The sequence below is a fragment of the Acanthisitta chloris genome, unplaced genomic scaffold (genome assembly GCF_000695815.1).
Source record: "Acanthisitta chloris isolate BGI_N310 unplaced genomic scaffold, ASM69581v1 scaffold2571, whole genome shotgun sequence".
NCBI classification, from domain to species: Eukaryota; Metazoa; Chordata; class Aves; order Passeriformes; family Acanthisittidae; genus Acanthisitta; species Acanthisitta chloris.
In genome coordinates, this window is record NW_008657568.1 from 67,872 (window position 1) to 87,324 (window position 19,453).

The window sequence follows — 19,453 nt, forward strand, 5'->3', positions numbered from 1 at the left end:
TCTGGACTTTTCAGCAAGTTGTGCAAAAAAGACTGCATACACAGGTATTGGAAATGAGTGTGTCAGCCCTTATGCTGTACTGATAGCTGTAGAATTGCATATTAAAACAAAAAAAGCAAACAAATACTTCTTACCATGTAACCCTCAGTGTACTGAAACTGAGCTCTGGAACTGTCTTCTGCTGTGGGACTCAGGGGCTTAGGATCAGACATAGAGCGTTGCATCATCTTTGCTGCCTTTGGGCTTGATGGAGGAACCTTGGCAATGTCAGCATGCAGCATCTTCTGAGGGCTGATGTCATCAGTGATGGGTTTTTCATAGGGTACAAATGCTGACTCTATAACTTTGCTTGGTGAAACAGGTGAAATGGGTGAGTAGAGAACTTTGGGAGATTTGGGAGGGGAAGGGACTACCTGCAATGTGGAGTCTGGACGAAGGTGGGATGAGTATCCTATCTCTAATGGTGTTGGACGTTTTTTATCTTTCTGAGGAGATGAAGCTGACAGATATGGGGGACTTTGCGTGTCTGACTCTGTCTCTGTTTGACATCCCAAACTTTCTCCTTTATATGTCTTTTCTGGAGCTGAAATGTGCTTTATGATTTCAACCTTAGCATCCAATCGGGCCCTGATTGAAGGTGTTCTGATTGTTCCTACAGGTTCTGTTTGTACAGAAATCTCTGCCACTGTTTGAACTGCAATACTAGACACTTTGGAGAATTGCTTAGCTTTGTCTGCCTCAGTGGTGCCCTCACTGTATTTCCCAACACGAGGCTTCCTTCTGGACCGGCTGGAAAGATCCCATTCATCTTGATCTTCATCATCTGTCTGAACACTCGTATCAACACTCTTCTTAGTTCTCCGTCTCCTGTTTGTGTAACCTCTGTCTGCTCCATCTTCATCATCAGTTTGCACTCCACTGTCCACTATCTTTTTGAAGCACCGGGGTTCTTCTTCCAGGGTCTCCTCAAACTCCTCATATGGTCCACGTAATTTTGGCATAGAACTTCTCTTTTTCAACTGCTTCTCCTCTCGAACATCGATATCCTTAAGAGACATTTCTGAAACAGAGCTTAGGATACCAGACCTAGGTATGTACTGGGTAATACCATCAGACTGAACCGTATACCAAGCTTGGCTTTGTGGAATTTCAATACCCAGCACTCCTGAAGCTGTAGTAGTTGCATCATCAGTAGGCCAAAATTGGCCATTTTCTGTGGTTGCATACTGTCCTTCCAGAAGTGTTTGATCTGTGGTAGTTTGTGGTGAGCCAGTTCCTGAGGGGTCATAACCATACTGATATATTTGACGAAGTTTTTGCTCCTCTAACTGTTGGTGGAGCTGTTGCTGAAGTTGTTGGAATTGTTCGAGCTGCAACTGCTGCTGGGCTAATGTCTCCTGTCTCATCATGAACTGAGCTTGTCGTTCCTCCTCCTGTTGAAATAAGAGATGATGTTTCATGGATTGCAACTCCTCAAGCTTTTTTTGCACCATAAACTTTTCTTGTTCCCTGAATCTTTGAATTTCCTGACGTTCCCATTCCAGCTCTTCCGCAAAGCGCTGCTGCTTAATTTTCTCAAGCTCAAGAAGTTCCCGCTCCAAATCAAGCTGCTGCTGTTTGCCTTCTTCAGGGGCAATGAGAAGGGCAACCTCATCATCAATGACATCCGTGTAACCTTCAGATGCTGTAGTTAAAGTAGGGATCAAGCTGGTTGGCTCAGTGGTAATAGTTTCTATAGTGTGAGGTGGTAACCCTGTCTCCATATCAATGGCAGAAATTGCACTATCTTTCTCAGCTGCCACAGTTGTCAAGAAACTGTATGATCTTGGGAGTGGTTGACTCTGCTGCAAAGTTGATAGAGAGGGCACCGAGTCAATTGTTTGGAGAGTAGGTAAATCTCTGACACTTGTACTGAAAATAGAACCAGGCTGTGTAGTGATGGCAAATGTAGATGGGACTGGAGTCGCTACTGAAGAATAAACAACACCATTGGATGATCTTAAAACACTTCCAACGCCAAACTGAGATGACACCATCCTTGCTTGGGAATACTGTGGTGTACTGAGCCCGAGGCCAGAAATCACCTGCCGAGTCTCTGGATATGGACCAGTAGTCTTGCTTGAGTAATCCATAACCTCACCTGAAATTACAGGGCAAAGTTACAGTCCAGTCCCACAAAAGAATGCTGCTTTGCGGATTCTGAAAGTCATCCCATCTTGATGAAACAAATGGAAAGGGGAAACTGCATGCAAATCTTCAGGTTAATGATCTACTTTAGATGTGAAGCAAACAGTATTTCTGAACATGCAGGCACATGCAGGCACCTCTGTGCAAACACATATGTAAAATGAAGAAATGAAAAACACGTGTAATCCAGAGTAATTTGTCACACTGTCCAAAAGAAAACAAAACAACAGAAGGAGGGGAAAAAAAAAACAATAAAAAAAAATTATCCTGAAATGAGGTGAGGAACATCAAAATCATATTTCAAAGAAAGATCTGCTGCTGTGTCATACTGACCTGTAGTTACTCTTCCAGAAGTAAGATCTACTGCTGTATCAGTTGCCCCAACTCGATAATCAAAGCTATTCTTGCTTTTGTAAGCAAACAGTCCAGCTTCTGATAAATTTGTGTCAGACATAGAGGGTTTCATCCCTCCCATTCCTCGGTAGCCATATGACCCTGAACGATCATACTGATAATGGTCATCTCTGTAGCCAAAGCGATCTTCAGGAAGTGTAGTAGGTGGCTGCTGTGCTGTACAGCTCCTACCAAATGGCAATTTATAAACCATATCACAGCAGACAGCTCTTCTTCCTGCAGTCAGATCCACAGGCTTTTCATCATCTTCTATTACCGTCGTTACGATACCTGAAGTAGCTTCGTCCATTGTTACTACTGTTCTGTGGGATTTTGTAGTGCTAAGGTCAACTGCTACACTCTCTGCTGGCTCCTGAGAAGTGGAGAGATCAGTCCAACCATTCGTGACACCGACAGGAGGTACAGTAACAGGCTTTGTAGCAGCCCATGTCACTGCCTGTGCTGAAGTACCTAGGGATAAATTTATTGGCACTTCATCTCTACCTGCAGAGAATGCCTGGCTGCTTGTTACTCTGTATGCAGGCTCAAAATGTTTGGATGTTGTTAGCTGAAGTGGTGTTGTCATTGCATGTCCCAGATCCACAAGGCTGTCTGTACTGGTGCTGTAGCTTACAGTGGCAGTGCAGGTCATGACAGTTACTGTCTGAGTGACTACAGACAGGGAAGGATCGGCAACACAAGCAGTGCTAAGATTTATTATAGCTGGCTGGACAGTACTTACTGGCCTCCCACCTGTGTCACTTGCTGGCAGTTGCCTTCTCACATCCATGGAAACAGCAGACAGATCCATACAGCTGTCTCTCATCTCTATATCCATCTTAGTTAAAGTACGAAGATCTATGACATCACCCAAGGGATGGAATCTTCCGTTTTCTCTATATCTGGGTTGGTCTACTATATGTAGTGGCTCTGGGGGTATAGTAATAGCAACACTACCTAAACCAAAACCAGGCACTGGACCCTTAACCACAGACACTGTTGTCTTGGTTACGTCTGTTGTTACTACCTCTGATTTTGAACTAGGTATTTTTTCAAAAGCAGATTGTGTTGTCACAGGAATAGCTTGTAAAGCACCTGAAATATACATGCTCTGACCTGCCAAACTTTGAATTTCCATAGATTTCAGGGATGAAGTAAAAATTGGTTGCATAGGCTGGGGAATCAGTTCTTTAGAAGGTGCTTCTAAAGGCCAGCTGGTAACAGCCTGACTAGTTATAGCTTCTGTGGGAGTTCCAGGCTCAGACGGTAATGTAATGACCACATAGGTTTCCTGTAAGGATTTTGACAACCTTGGTGAAGATTTGTTAGAGTGTGGAGACAAAGGGGAAGTGGGAGATGGTATTTTGTAATCAGCTGTAGAAACCAAATTCAGAGTCATACTTGAAGTCAATGACAAACTTACTGGTTTGGGCTGTGTTTCTGCTGGCTTATGAACAGTTATTGGGAGTGGAGGAACTGCTGGTTTAGGAGCAATTGGAGGTTTAGTTACTTCAGCAGGCCTGTGAGTGAAGACAAGCCCTGCTGGAATAGAGGATGGTTTGGGTGGTACAGGAGGTGGTGTTGGGGTGTGTGTTTTTGTGGTAGGTACCACATGATTCTTTAATACAGCTGTGGACTCTAGTGTTGGAACAGTTGTGACTGAAGGTACCACTGTGGGAGCTGTTGTTGCTGGAGTCTTAATCTGTGGCTTCCTTTTGGGATAAATGGCTGGCTTGGGTAAAATAGGTGGAGGTGGCAATGGTGGTGGTGGAGGAGGTGGTGGAGGAGGAGGAGGAGGTGGGGGTGGAGAAGGCTGTGCAGGAGAATCCAAAGAAGAGCTTCTAAAAAGAGAGAGTACTTTGGCTGAAACAGCAGGAGCTGAGGAAGGCACAGAGACCATGCTGGTCTTACTTACAACACTGTGAGTGGGTACAGGAGATATTTCTGATGCTGGCTCTGTAACTGGTACTGATGCTATACACACAGGTGGTTGCTCAGATGTATCACTAGTCAAACTAATCCTTGTCATATCAACACCTAATTCTTTGTGTGGCTCTTCATGATGAATTTTGACACTGCCAGCCTCTGTAATACCTATCATTTTTCTAGCTGCTTCCTTCTCTGCTTTGGAGGTATCAAAGGTAATGGTATCATCTGCATATTGCTTGGGCTTTGCAACTGTAGTTGCCACTACTGAAGGTGTAGTTTCAGGCAAACAAACTGCAGCTTGATCCACACTCTCCAAATCTGATGCTATAGATGGCTTTTTAGTGGCTCCAGCAATAGTTTCATAAGGCATGATCACTTCAGAGTAGTCTTTTGCAGATGTTAAGGGAACCTGGGTTATTACCCTGACACCTTCAGCATCTGTTGGTTTACTTACAGCATCTGCTGCATCTACAAAACCTGTGGTTGCACTATCTATAGGTGATGAACTATCTGTGGTACAAACTGAAGATGTGGATGATGTTAAGGAAGCTGTATCAGAAGGTAAAACTGATGTAACACCTTCTGACGTCTCAGAGTATGTCAATATTGATGTTTCATGAGAAATTATTTCTTGAATTTCTCTGGCATAATCTGTTAAGTATTCATCTTCAATGTCCTCTGTTGTAAAATGCTGTGTTATTTTAACATCTGGAATAGAAAGTGCTGTGCTACTGACAGGTGATACATCTGAGATTGCTGAAGTAGTGCTTGATGTTAAAGATGTACTATCCACTATTTCTCCAACACCAGATACCTTTGTATCGGATGTGGGAGTGAGATCTGAAGTTGGTTGTGTTGGACTGGCCCCAGGGGTTAGCTGCATTTTCTGTCTTTTCATAAGCTCTTCATAAGCAGCTTCTGCATCTAACAAATGTTTTTCCTCAGTGGTGGTAGTTACTGTGCTGTCTAGTACAACAATTTCATGACTTTCTGGGATAATGTAAGAGCTAGAAACAATATCTTCTTGAGGCACAATAGTATGTAAAGTCTCAACACTATAGTAGTCTTTCTCTAGATCAGTAATTTTCTGTGGTTCATCAAACACCTGTTCTGAAGCTCTTGCTTTTTTCTCTTTTCCTCTCTGTTGCATATATTCACTAGTCTCATCTTGTCTCATGACAAGAGTAGTATCAAGAGTTCCACTGTAACTATCCTCTACTAACGATTCATAAATATAATCCTCTATCAGCATTCCACCATATAAAGATTCTTTTTCAAATACTTCATCCTTTTCATTTGCAATTTGAAATGATTTGGACTTATGCATCATCTCCTCATATACCTCTTCAGCACTTTTCAATGTCTTTTGATCACTTTCTTCTTTTGGGAGTCCAACTGGTTGTTCATCTGTTGGTGAGTATAGAGAGACAGCAGTAGGCAATTTGTATACTTTTTGTACTTCTATTATTTTTTCTGGGCTGATTTCAAATCCTTCAGGATCTGACTCAATACTGGGTGAATATTCAGAACAGGAAGACCTGTGCAGCTCTTCCATTTCTGCTGCCTGTCGTAATTCTTCTGTTGGAGACGCATCTTCAATGGGAGAAAGATTACTTGGTGGAGTCTTTGGACGTTCTCTTCTTCTCTGAGCTCTGAGTTCATCCTTGTCCTTTTTAGACTTTTTGCTTGAGCTTTTTCTTTGTTGCTGTTCTAATTCACGCTGTTTCTCTTGTTCTTTTAACAGTTCTTCCTCTTCCCTCAGTTCTTCTTCTTCTGAAGAATCTTCAATTGTTGGAAGAAGAGGACCATGTGTCCTATGTCTGGCTTTGCGCTGCTGTTTGCTCTCCCCACCCAGTTTTTTGTGACTAGGACTGCTGTCACTATCTTCATCAAGGGATGACACTGAAGTAGGAGATGTACCTGGTGTGAAACTAGAAGCATGTAAACTAGAAGACCCTTCTCCTCTAGATCTGTCTTCTGGTGAATCTGTAAGACTCTCCATCTCTAGCTCAGGCTCTTCATCAAAATACAAAATACCTTTCTGCTGTTCAGATGCTTCAGAGTATTTGTTTGTAATTGTACTATTTAACTCTATTGTTTTGAAGCGTCGAAGGCCTCCTCCTCCAGTTACTGCAAGTTCTTCACCGTCCTGACTTTTACTTTCTCTGTATTTTGGCTCTGGGCTCTCATCAAAAGTCTCATCATCATCATCGTGCCATGAATGTCTTCTTCCTGCATCCTCATCATAGCCTGCACTGCTTTTCCGTGCCATTCTTCGGTGTTTTCCAGCTGTTCCTTTGGCTTTGCTTTTCACTTCTTCTTTCTTTTGGCTTTCAGTTGCACTGATCTCTTTGAGTTGATTTCTAATGAATTCATCATCTTCAGAACCTGAAGCATCTTCATCAGCACTCATCTCTATAATCTGTTTTCTAATGAAGTCTTCCTCATCACCTGATCCCTGACTGTCGTCCCGTTTGTACTCATCACTGCTTGAAGAACCAACACTAGTTCTTCTTTTTCTCCTTGGGACAGGTGAGTTTTCACTCTCACTGCTGTCTTCCACAGAGTCATAGCGTTGTCTTCTTGCTGAGATGTCATCTCCTTCATGTTCTTCCTTGTAGTCTGCCTGAGAGGAAGCACTTCCTTTGCCCTCATCCACGATGGTTCTTTCACCTTCTTTGATAGCTTCTAGGTCTTCCTCCTCTGAACTGTAAGATTCCAGAGTGGCTGGCAAAAGCTTTAGTTTATGTTGGTCCTTTGTCTGTTCACTATATGTTTCAGAAAGCTCTTTGCTTTTGGCAGTTTTTTCATCAGACAGAGTACTTGCCTGAGCTTCCAAAATTGACAGTACAGTACTTTCCAATTTAGCTAGATCTGAAGGGCTCGGTGGACTTTCTTGTGCAATAATGTCTTTTTTATAAGATTCTCTGAGTAAATCCTTTTCATCAGTGGGGATATGACTTGGGATTTCACCAAGTGAACTTGATATCCCATCAGAAGAATACCCGGTGTCACTCAGACCTTGTGGACTTTTCTGTTGCTGAGAGCTTGATGTGTCTGATTTGTCATCCTCTTTTTCCTAAAAAAATAAATACATACGCGTGTGGATATATAGAAATTCTTAACGTCTCCAGGCAGTTAAATACATGTGATTTTTTTTTCTAAAGGATGCTTTAATGTCTCAGATGAAAAATTAGGATGCCAAGAAGAAAAATATTAAAACATAAAAGAGGGAACACTATTTTTTTAATTCAAAATCATTGAAATACTAACAAAACATCCTCAAAGTTTGGGGGTTTGTTTTTGCACTGAATCTAAGTATGCTTTCCATGGTTGCCCATGCTGGCAACTGATTTTGCTAGTTGCAAGACGATCTATTTTTCAGTATAAAAATTACTGTATTTAATTGTTTTCAGAAGTTTTACTAATGATAAACTCTCATTTATTCACATAGGAATGGCAAAAGTTGTTTGGGGGTTAATTTGAATGAAGATTTTAATTGCTATATTTCAAAACTACCTATATGGTTCTATATCTTAGAACCACGGAATCATAGAATCAGCCAGGTTGGAAGAGACCTCAAAGATCATCAAGTCCAACCCTCCCGTGGTCACTAGCCCATGGCACTAAGTGCCACATCCAGTCTCAGCTTGAAAACCTCCAGGGATGGGGAATCCACCACCTCCCTGGGCAGCACATTCCAATGCCTGAGCACTCTCTCTGCAAAAAATCTCTTCCTAATACCCAACCTAACCCTCCCCTGGCAGAGCTTGAGTCTGTGCCCTCTTGTCCTGCTGCTGGTTGCCTGGGAGAAGAGACCAACCCACCTGCAGAATTTGTGGGGTCTGCTCCTTTCCTCGCCCGTTTATCCTTTATAATTGTCTAACAATATGTCAGTCCTCTCAATTTTTGGACCTATTTCATTTTGTTGATTGAGGCATAGCACACAACAGAAAATACGGACTACTGAAGCATGAATTAATGCAATTTGGAACATCCCCACATCTCCAGCTGGGCACTGCTCAAACATTTTCTGAGTACCACTTAAGAGAGAAGTTTCTCAGTAAACTGGCAATGCAGAGGGAAGCTGCTGGGAGCAAGGTGTGATGGCAAGGAGGAAAGCACAATGGTCAGCTATAGATCAAGAGAAGCACACAAGGCAGGCATTCCTTACTCAGCATCAGCACCATATTTTCCTTCTCATCCCTAATTAAACACCCTTAGTCAGCCTAGCTTCCAGATCCTTCTCCATCATTCTGACTGACAAGCACCTCTACCTCCTTCTTAGGTAAAAAAAAATACCATGAATATCCTATGAAAAGTATTTATATCCCAGAGTTTCCCTCCTGTTCCTCTCAGCCATGACATACTCTGCATTTAGTATTTACCTCACTGTTTAGCTAACAAAACAGCTTAGTCTCCAAAACAGACATCATCTTAACTGTCCTCTTAACTGATAAGCTTATGAAGTGTCCCCAAAAATCCCAAAGTCTTCTGGTTTTAATAATAAGATGTGATCTTTATATTTGTTATGGCCCTCAGTAAGACAAGGAGAAATATTTCCCAGCTTTGTCAACCTAAGCCAATGATTTCTGAATTACAGCAAACCATTTATTGAAAGCTTTAATGGATCAACTTCCTTGGCAATATGCTCAATTGAAAAAATAAGTTTATAAAAATGCTGTGGAGTAAATAAGTTAAGAAAATCATTGTGAATGTTAATTAGAATTTAAAGTTACAATTACACCCTTGTTAAGTTGCTATCAATTACAAGTGTTTTCAAATATTTATTCACACTAAAGTTACATTTCATGCCAAAATATCAAACCCCAAATATTTGTTACTGTCAGTTATTTTATTTTTAGAAACCAGTCAGGTTTTTACATGATTTGATTTACATTTAGGTACCTGTTCTTGCTTTTAGACTTCTCACTTTGAACATAATCCTGCATTAAACCACTAATATTAATATTACAGTAATATACTAATTAATATTTTAGTAAGCAATTGTCATTTCACAGGAGTGATTTATTAGATGCTTTGCACAACCAGATACTACATTGATTATAAACTACATCTGTTCTTACCAACATTGTACCCAATATTGTAACCCTAAATATCTGATATCACCGCAAAATCCAGTGCAATTAAAAATCCAATATGAAACCAAATATTTCTAAGGACTTCTTGAATGATAAGGCTGTGATTAATATATAAATATGGAGAAACCTATAATATTCCAAACTTTGTGAAGTCAATACACCAGCACTCACTATACTGAAAAATAAAACTCTTGGATATCCTCCAGCCCTTAAGGACAGAATTACATCTAGTTTTTAGAATCATAGAATCATAGAATCAACCGGGTTGGATAAGACCTCCAAGATCATCAAGTCCAACCCTACTGAGAGTCCACCAAGAGCTCTACTTGAAAGTACCTGTCTACATGAGATTAGCAAATTAAACAGCAAAAAGATGTAAAGGTTGGATACTTTGATGTACCATATTCAGACAGCACAAAGTATTCCTGAAACATCTATTACATTTTGGTATTGCAAAGCATTGTGCACCTTACCATGACAGATTATTCCTTTTTGGGATTGAGAACTAAGGAAACACTCCAATTCAACAAGTAATCCTAAAAGTCTGGACAGTCTACAGATCAAGGGAAATAAATCTGAAATATTGGAAAAATTATTAAACGAGAACTTTGCCTTGGTTTCAAATGTTTAACTGCTGGAGACTGAAAATCAGGCAAGAACTATGGAAAATGCATGTAGAGCATAGGACAAACTGGTGAAACTTCCACTCAATGGGAGCCACTGATGTTATCATTTAGAATCATCTCATGCAGAGAATAAAAGCAAAGAGCAGGAAGACATAAAGGAGAAGATCTGTCAGGATCAGATTCTAAATTGTAGCAAGGGAGAAAGGGAGGTGGGAGGGAGAAAAACACTTACTATTTTTTCTCTCACTGCTTCCACGTGGTCGGTTCCTGGCAAAGGTGCTGTTTGAACAGGAATTTTTTCTTCCTGAGCTTGTTCAGCTTTCAAGCCCATTTGTGAAACTCCTGTTGTCACATCCTCTTTCTTAACATCCTCTTGCTCCTTAGGTTGCAGTCCCTTGTAAGGTGCTTCAGCTTCTGCTTTCTGTTCAGCAACACGTTCTTTAGTCTCAGTTGTAATTTGATCTTTTTTGTCCTCTGGATATGGTGTGCTCTTTTCTGGGAGCACAGGTTTTTTATCTTCTTCCAAAGTGCTTAAGGGTTTCTTTTGGTCTGAACTTATTGTCGCAGGAATTTTATCTGCTGGAAGTGTCTTTGACAGTTCCTCTTGCTGAAGTTTGGTTTCTTCTTTTTGACCTTCTTCTTGGATTTTCTCCACTGATGAAGTTTTCACAATTTTCTCTTGTTGAAGTTTTGCATCTTCTTTCTGAATTCCGGGTTGGATTTTGTCAGCTGAAAGTGCCTTCGACAATTTGACCTCCTGAAGTTGTGCATCTTCCTTCTGAGCTGCAGGTTGGATTTTGTCAGCTGACAGTGCCTTTGCCATTTTCACCTGTTGGAGTTTTGGGTCTTCTTTCTGAATACCCTGTAAAATTTTGTCAGCTGAGGGTACTTTTGCCAATTTTGCCTCTTGAAGTTTTATGTCTTCTTTCTGAACTCCCTGCAAAATTTTGTCAGCTGAGGATGTTTTGGCCAGTTTTGCTTCTTGAAGTATTTCATCCTCCTTCTGAACTTCCTGCAAAACTCTATCATATGAGGCTGTCTTAGTCAGCTTTGTTTGCTGAACTCTCGGGTCTTCCTTTTGAGAAACACGCTGGATTTTATCAGCTGAGGGTGCCTTGACAAGTTTTCCCTGCTTAAGTTTTGCTTCATCTTTTTGAACCCCTTGTTGGATTTTATCAGCTGATAGGGTTTTTTCCAGTCTCCCCTGTTGAGGTTTTGGAGCTTCCTTCTGAACGCCTGGTTCTTCTTTCGGCTTTGGTGCTGCTGGAGTGGGAGGTGTGGTGCCTGGTTCTTCTTTTGGTTTTGGTGCTGCTGGAGTGGGAGGTGTGGAAGTCTTCTGAGGGGAATGTGAGGCAGCAGGCACAGGCTGTTTTTGAGGAGCAGCAGGTGCTTTGGATACTGGTTGTGAAGGGCCTGTTTTGGGAAGTGGCATCTTGCCCATATCTCCGAGTTGTCCTGACATTGCCCTTTGGGTCTGGCAGTTTAAGCACAGCCATTCCTGTACCTGTGACACAACAAACACATCAAGTTACTTATTTGAAATAGTAACAATAAAATCATATGGCTCTGTCAGCTGATATGGTTGCATTTTTTAAATCTGAGAAGTTATTTTCTTTCTTTTCCTGCCCTTGCAGAAGACCCATAACACCATTCTAACAGAAATGGAGCACGTCAGGTTCCAGAAAGCCAAGCTGAACAAGCACAAAAAGACATGAAAACTTAACAGCAGTAACATTTTTCCAAAGTATTGATGGCTTGTATGTACAAAGTTTGCTTATATATTTCAAGCATTTATTGTTTTCTATAATCTATCAATAGGTCACTCTTAATTTGATAACTCTGAGTAGAAGAGGACCAACTAGGACTTGTGGCTCTTTGCATTTCTCTTCAGATCTCACCTTCCCCTCTTGACTTTGTGTCTAGACATCAGCGGATAAATCTACTATGTCTGCAACCCAAAAGGAAGAGAGCACCTCTCTGCTCACTTTACTGCTAAATCCCTGCTGCACACTGGCTCCTTTTACTCTTCTTCCCAGAAAAACAGAAAAAGGACAAATGCTTCTATCTGTGTGAAAGATCTTGTTGCAGGTTGCCTAGCTACTACATGAGAGGAGTAATCAGACTGTCTCCAGTGGGATTTGGGGTATAGTTCCTTTAGAATAGCAAAAGAAAATTTTAAACATAGAAAGGCACTGAAAAGAAAGGGAAAAAAAAGCAAATCTTCTGGATACTAGAATAGATAATGAAGGTTTAGTTCTTTAGTGCAAAATGAGCTTCACTGGCAGACAAGAGGTCTATGCTACACATTAAAGTCTACATTAAAAAAGGCTAGTCATGCTAATACGTGATATATAAATTACAAGAACCACAAAGGAAATTAGACAAAATTTAGTAAGAATCACAGAATCATAGAATGTAGGGGTTGGAATGGACCTTGCAGATCATCCAGCCCCAACCCCTGCCCTGGGCAGGGACACCTCCCACCAGAGCAGGTTGCTCAAGGCTCATCCAACCTGGCTGTGAACACTGCCAGGGTTGGGGCAGCCACAGCCTCCCTGGGCAACCTGGGACAGTGTCTCACCACCCTCACTGGGAAAAATATTTTTCTTATATCTAACCTAAACTTCCTCCCCTTCAGTTTGAACCCATTCCCCCTTGTCCTGTCACTGCAGTTCCTAACACAGAGTCCCTCTCCAGCTCCTTGTAACCCCTTCAGATATTGAAAAGCTCTGAGGTCTCCACACAACCTTCTCTTCTCCAGGCTGAACAGGCTCAGTTCTCTGAACTGTCTATAATAACTTTAGCAACTCCAATAAAAGTGTTGTTTAAAAACCAAAACAGTCACCCAGTTACCATTTCCTTTGCTCACTATCCCTATTCAGTGTCTTTTCCCAGGAGTAAATTTCTCAACTCAAGCACTATGGTTTGTGCTGAGCACATGGTAGAGCAAGTCTCTTAAAAGGGAAAATAATGACTATTAACATGAGCAAAGGAATGTGATAATGAGCAAATTGGCAAACTGTACTAAATTTTGCCAGAAGATGGAACACCCAGTTCTTTCCTCCCTGCCATATTGATGTTGTAGTGAAATGACCTGGAGTTGCCCAGATATCTAGGGATTTAATGAACCTTGCCATTGTCCTCTTGGGCTTTTGTTACATCTGCATCCATTTTCCATTTCATTTTTTGGTGTTACTATATAGGCATGGCAAACACTACTCCTGAGCTATGTGTTTCAAATTCCAATCTAAGTTTTCTATAATCATGAGGATATTTGATCACAAAGAGCCTAGAAAAATCTTCTTATGGCACCAGCCCTCCAGCTCTTGATTCCCTGTCAGAATGGTTCTCTGTAAAATCAAATTTTGTACCATGAAGTCATATGCCTCAGTTTTAGACTTGTCTTTCCCTCAGTTAACCTCATGCCCCGAATGCAAGCTTTTCCTTAAGGCTATCTCCTCAGTTAGCCTGTCAACCCAAATTTATTAGGTCTTGGGAAATGGACATCATCTTCTTTCAGCAGTCTCCACCAGACAAATCTTCTTAGTTCTTTACAGAGTTCTTCACACCCTTTGGTTCCTGAATTGGCAGAAGACACTGTGATTGGCACCATAAGTGATACTAGTGCTGTAATACTCTGAATCCATGGCTCTCTCCCTGTTGTCTAACCACAATGTTAGACAATTTGAAGTTGAAATAATAGGCCAACTAGATCCATCTCCCCACCAGTCAAGGATATTTTATTGCAGTATATTGATAAATTTCTTGGCAAACTGTATTTGGTAAATTAGAGGTTTGCTCTTACTGGAAGCAACTTGAGTGCTTAAAATATTTTTGAAGGTGAAAACAAACACTTCACAGAATCACAGAAACACAGAATCAGTGAGGTTGGAAGGGACCACAATGGGTCATCTGGTCCAACCTCCCTAGTCCAGCAGGGCCAGCCCAGAGCACTCTTTTGTTAGAGTTACAATAAAGATGAGATTATCAGCAGATCTTGTCTTTTTCTCAAATAAAGTCTCTTAGTATATGGCTGAGGCAGACCTAGTTGTCTCAGCCATCTCGTTATCATCACTAATTGCTAAGCTAATTTTTAAGCTATTACAACTATGAGAAAAGGTATTTTCAATGATCTCTTTTTCTTCAACATCAAGTGGTAAAGGAAGAGAGTTGTAAATACTGTAGCAGACTAGCAGAAAGGTACAGAGAGATCAGTATTTCTCCCATGTGTCAGGAATTATCTGCTCCTTGATTTTAATAGGGTTGGGACTGCTGAATATTCCACTCAATTATGAACAGATGAAATATGGAATATGACAACACAAAGATGACCTACTTCCTCAAATGGTGACAATTCTGAAATGTTATGCCCTTACTGTACCTCAAGATACATCTCAGCACCTTCAAAACAGCTCCAATTTTGTGATTTTTCTCAGCTCCTCTGATGTTTGAGAATCCTTATTTTAGCAATTAAATTTGATAGCTGATGGGATTTTTATGGTTATAGTGTCTGTGTATAATTTCTTTTGGTTATTTTACTGAAGGCCTTTAGAGGTTTAGAATTATGCTGTGAATGCACAAAAATGTATCCCTGGTATATCTATACAACATCAGAGATGCAAAAGAAGCAAAGCTGTTGAAAAATAATGGCATTTTTATTGAGGAAGGGGAGCATCACTGCATTTGCTTTTACTCTGCATCTAACTGCACTGTTCTGTGTTTCTTGCTTCTTTTTCATGCATCATTACAACAAGATGACTAAAAGTCTTCTTTTGTGCTGGCAGGTTTTGCCATAGAGGTGCCCTTGTCCAAAACAAAGGAATGAGTCTTCCTCCTCATCTCACACAGAGAAATTCCCATCGAGCATTTTACCACCTGTGGTGACCACTTCTTTGGTTACCATGGCAAAACCAACTCCAGTGCAGGAGAAAAAAAAGATAAAGTGGATATGTGCATCACTCAAAGGCCAACCTTTTGGTTTTTAATATGTAAGATATTTTTGAACACTGATTTTTACAACAAAATGTGCATGAAAATCAGACATGGAAAGCTCTCTGTTCTTACACATCAATGGCAATAGAATCTTCATATCAAGCAGTCTTCTCATCTACAAAGTTCATCTCAGCATGGTTTCAATATAATTTTGGCATCTCATTTCACTCACAAAAGCCAATGCAGATAGAGAATTTCCTTGCAGGGTAAGAAGATAATAGTTACTTCCATAAGCATATTTTGGCACACATCTGACAGTCACAGTCAGATGACAATTGTTGCAATAACATTCTCTTTCAGAGGTTCTTTTGAGGAGATTCCCAACTACATGACTAAACCTTTTCAGTTTGCTTGCATAGATGACAAATGACCATGCTATTGTGCATTAATTAATAGCAGCCACAAAGTTGCTAAGAGCACTGGAGCATCTCCCTGTGAGCACAGGCTGAGGGAGTTGGGGCTGTTGAGCCTGGAGAAGAGAAGGTTGTGTGGAGACCTCAGAGCAACTTTTCAATATCTGAAGGGACTACAAGGAGCCAGAGAGGGATCTGTGTTAGGAGCTGCAGTGACAGGACAAGGGGCAATGGGTACAAACTGAAGGAAGGAAAGTTTACGTTAGATGTAAGAAAAAGGTTTTTACTCTAAGGGTGATGAGACACTGTCCCAGGTTGCCCAGGGAGGCTGTGGCTGCCCCAACCCTGGCAGTGTTCACAGCCAGGTTGGATGAGCCTTGAGCAACCTGCTCTGGTGGGAGGTGTCCCTGCCCAGGGCAGGGCTTGGGGCTGGATCATCTCTAAGCTCCATTCCAACCCTTAAATTCTATTATTCTATGATATGATTTTATGATTTACATTATACTTAACTTGCTTTGGTAGTATTGTAATTTTTCCATTTAGATCATAGAGACCAAAGAAATCCAAGATTGTGTGGAGTCATAATTTTATAGCAAAATACAGTTTTATTAAATGGCTATTTACAAACCAGTTTAGTCAGAATTTTTTTAATGTTAGGCTATTGTAATCCTTCTTGGCCACATGTAGATGTTGAGTAGCCTCAGTGTATTCCTTTGTCCCCTCTATTACAGCAGTCTCACAGAATAACTGTTTTCTATGCCTTCTAGCAACTGAATCACTATTCCCCACACAACTGGTCAGCAGAGAGCGTGAGTATTCCCATCCCATCACTGCTATTATTTGTTCTGAACTGACAAAATGTCTAGTGTCAGGGATGGCACTAAAACAACAAACAATACCATCCCCTGAAGAGTTTGCAGTCTATGCAATTCTGTGTACAATGCTGACCTTTTACAAACAGTCTCAACAAAATTGTTTTTGTTCAAAAACTAGGGCTTAACTGTGCAAGTAGACTCTGTAGGAAAAAGGAGAACTGGACTTTTTATCATATCTCACAATACATATTGGCTATTACCTACAAATAAAACCTTTTTATCTGAACCATAATGAACCTTAATATGTGAGGGTCGTAAGCTGAAACAGGGGAGATTTAGATTAGATGTTAGGAGAAATGTTTTCCCTGTTAGGTTGTTCAAGCACTGGAATCATAGAATAGAATCATAGAATCAATCTGGTTGAAAGAGACCTCCAAGATCATCAAGTCCAACCCTACCGTGGTCACTAGCCCATGGCACTAAGTGCCACATCCAGTCTCAGCTTGAAAACCTCCAGGGATGGGGAATCCACCACCTCCCTGGGCAGCACATTCCAATGCCTGAGCACTCTCTCTGGAAAAAATCTCTTCCTAATCTCCAACCTAACCCTCCCCTGGCAGAGCTTGAGTCTGTGCCCTCTTGTCCTGCTGCTGTTGCCTGGGAGAAGAGACCAACCCCCACCTGACTCCAACCTCCTGTCAGGGAGTTGCAGAGGGTGAGAAGGTCTCCCCTGAGCCTCCTCTTCTCCAGGCTGAACACCCCCAGCTCCCTCAGCCTCTCCTCATGGCACTTGTGCTCCAGTCCCTTCCCCAGCCTCGTTGCTCTTCTCTGGACCTGCTCCAGCCCCTCAATGTCCCTCCTGAGCTGAGGGCCCAGAACTGAGCACAGGATTCAAGATGTTTATTTTACTTGGCTTTATCATTTGAGTTTATTAGCTATGATTTAATTATAATGTTTGCTTTCTGTGCCATGTGACTCATATATGAATTTCAGGAACCTTTAGGTGCCTGAGATTGAGGGAGACAGGCAAAGAAACAAGTAGACAAAAAATGGGGACTAATTCATAGTCAAGGAAAAACACTTATTCTTAAATTAGAGAGCACAGGTCCAGCAGGAAGTGAAGGAAAGTGCCTTGACTGGCTTTGGAATGTTGCATGAATTATTAGCTACAGGTGCAGTAAGTAGTTTGCATGTACCCACAGTCTGCTACACTGGCAGCTGCTGTGGTAGTGAAGAGATAATAAAGTAAACAAAGAAAATGAAGATTACATCTGAGCAGAATGACCATGACTTTGTGTGATACAGTACGTGCTGAGATGCACACAGACCTCCCAGCAACCTCTTGAGCTCTTCCCAAGGGACATCTCTCCTAAACACCCAAAAGGAGGAGGTGTAAACTGTACTGACCTCCCTGCTTTAACTTCATGCCATGGGCAGTGTGAAGAGGAGGCAGAACAGAGGAGCACAGAAGTAGTCACACCTGCCATCTCCTACAAAGACTCTGGCTGGTTTTGCAACAGGTGGGTCAGAATAACACTCTACTGTTAGGTGTGACCATTTTCACTGATAACAGGCAAATTCCCAAGCTTTGAGACAATGCAGTCCAAAGTCTAGGGAAAGGCAAAGGGAGAGATGAGGTGCAGGTGAAACCAAATTTTTTCAGTCTCTTAGTTTCATCCTCCTTTGAGATTTATGCTGATTATCTCTCAATAAACTGCAGTGACATATTTTAAGTAACAATAATCTTGACTATATGCCCAGCTCATAGTTTTGACCTTGCACTTTCCTGCCTACTATTTTGCCCTTGGACAGTCACACAATAGGAAATACTGGAAAGATTGTCTTAGAAAGGAAGAGTTAGCAAGATAACCCTGTCAAACATTTTAACTCAGAAAAGGGAAGCGTGCTGTGTACATCCATAATTTGGCACATATGCACAGGAAGAATAAAAAATAAAACATTTCTCTTGGAAAACTTCAGACCAATATTCTTTAAAAATTCTTCTCAATATTTCATACAGAAACATGTTTGCAATCTGTTGAAAAGCAAAACATACTGTGATGATACATTATGACTTAAAGCAGATGTTTTCCTGGTGTTTAATGTGTAAGTAATAGATAAATTATACTGTTACCTCACAACCAAGTTTCTTAGTTAGGGTAAAACCTCAAACTTTATCATGCATAAAATGGAGCTTTTAAAAATATCAACATGATTTGTATTTTATGATTCAATATTTCCTTCTGCAAAGCCAAATGCATTTTAATCCAAGTTCCACAATTATTTCTAAACATAATACTAAAAGTCTTCAATCTCCTGGTATGATGCATGAATACTTGAAAATTATTTGATTTATCCTTGTAAAAGTTTGGGTTTCACATGTCTTAAAATACACACAGCACTGCTTTAGTGATTAGAAAGTGGGGGGAAAAAAATCTACACAGAGAGGCAAAAATAAAAGGTCTCCAAAATTATCTCCCTGCAGTCCTTAGTTGCTCTTTCACCATTTCTCCCTATCTCCAGAAGGAAAAAGAATCCTCTTAAAACAACTATGTTAGCTCAGATTTAATACTAATTACACAATTACTGATATAGTTAAGATGATTCAGAATTTCCCCTTGATGAGAAGACAGAGGATCCCTCCACACATCTTAAAACAAGTGATCTAAGATGGAAATTTTTCAGAAAAAGGGCAAATCCATAATCTTACACATGCATGAGTGACACACAGACACAAGTATTCTACACCTGTAGGAAGCCAAACTAACTCATTCAATATATTCATCATTCTTATGGCCAGAAGGGACCATTATTCTCAAAGGATTTGATCCTTTAATGCCAAAATCCATCTAGTTTCACCAAGAGTTTTCTATTCTCAACCTCCCAGCATTTCTTAGAAGGATATGCAAATTTACAGGGGGGAGGGGAATTTTCTATCTTCAAATCCAGCATTTTTTAGAAGGATATGCAAATTTATGGGGGGAGGGGAATTTTCTATCTTCAAAGTTAACTGTTCCAGTAATTATCTGTAGAACTATTTATTTTTTACATGTAGA

General features: G+C 40.8%; 1 protein-coding gene across 1 annotated transcript in view; it reads right to left on the minus strand.

Moving 5' to 3' along the window:
- Window positions 1-11,741, minus strand: part of PCLO (piccolo presynaptic cytomatrix protein) — a gene marked incomplete at its 5' end in the record, with an annotated part of 72,116 nt that extends 60,375 nt beyond the window's left edge. The window contains 5 exons of the mRNA XM_009084763.1: window positions 135-2,140; window positions 2,521-7,588; window positions 10,470-11,191; window positions 11,267-11,473; window positions 11,522-11,741. Of these exons, the coding sequence (XP_009083011.1) occupies window positions 135-2,140; window positions 2,521-7,588; window positions 10,470-11,191; window positions 11,267-11,473; window positions 11,522-11,741 (8,223 nt within the window). The remainder of the gene's footprint in view (window positions 1-134; window positions 2,141-2,520; window positions 7,589-10,469; window positions 11,192-11,266; window positions 11,474-11,521) is intronic.
- Window positions 11,742-19,453: the final 7,712 nt, after the last annotated feature.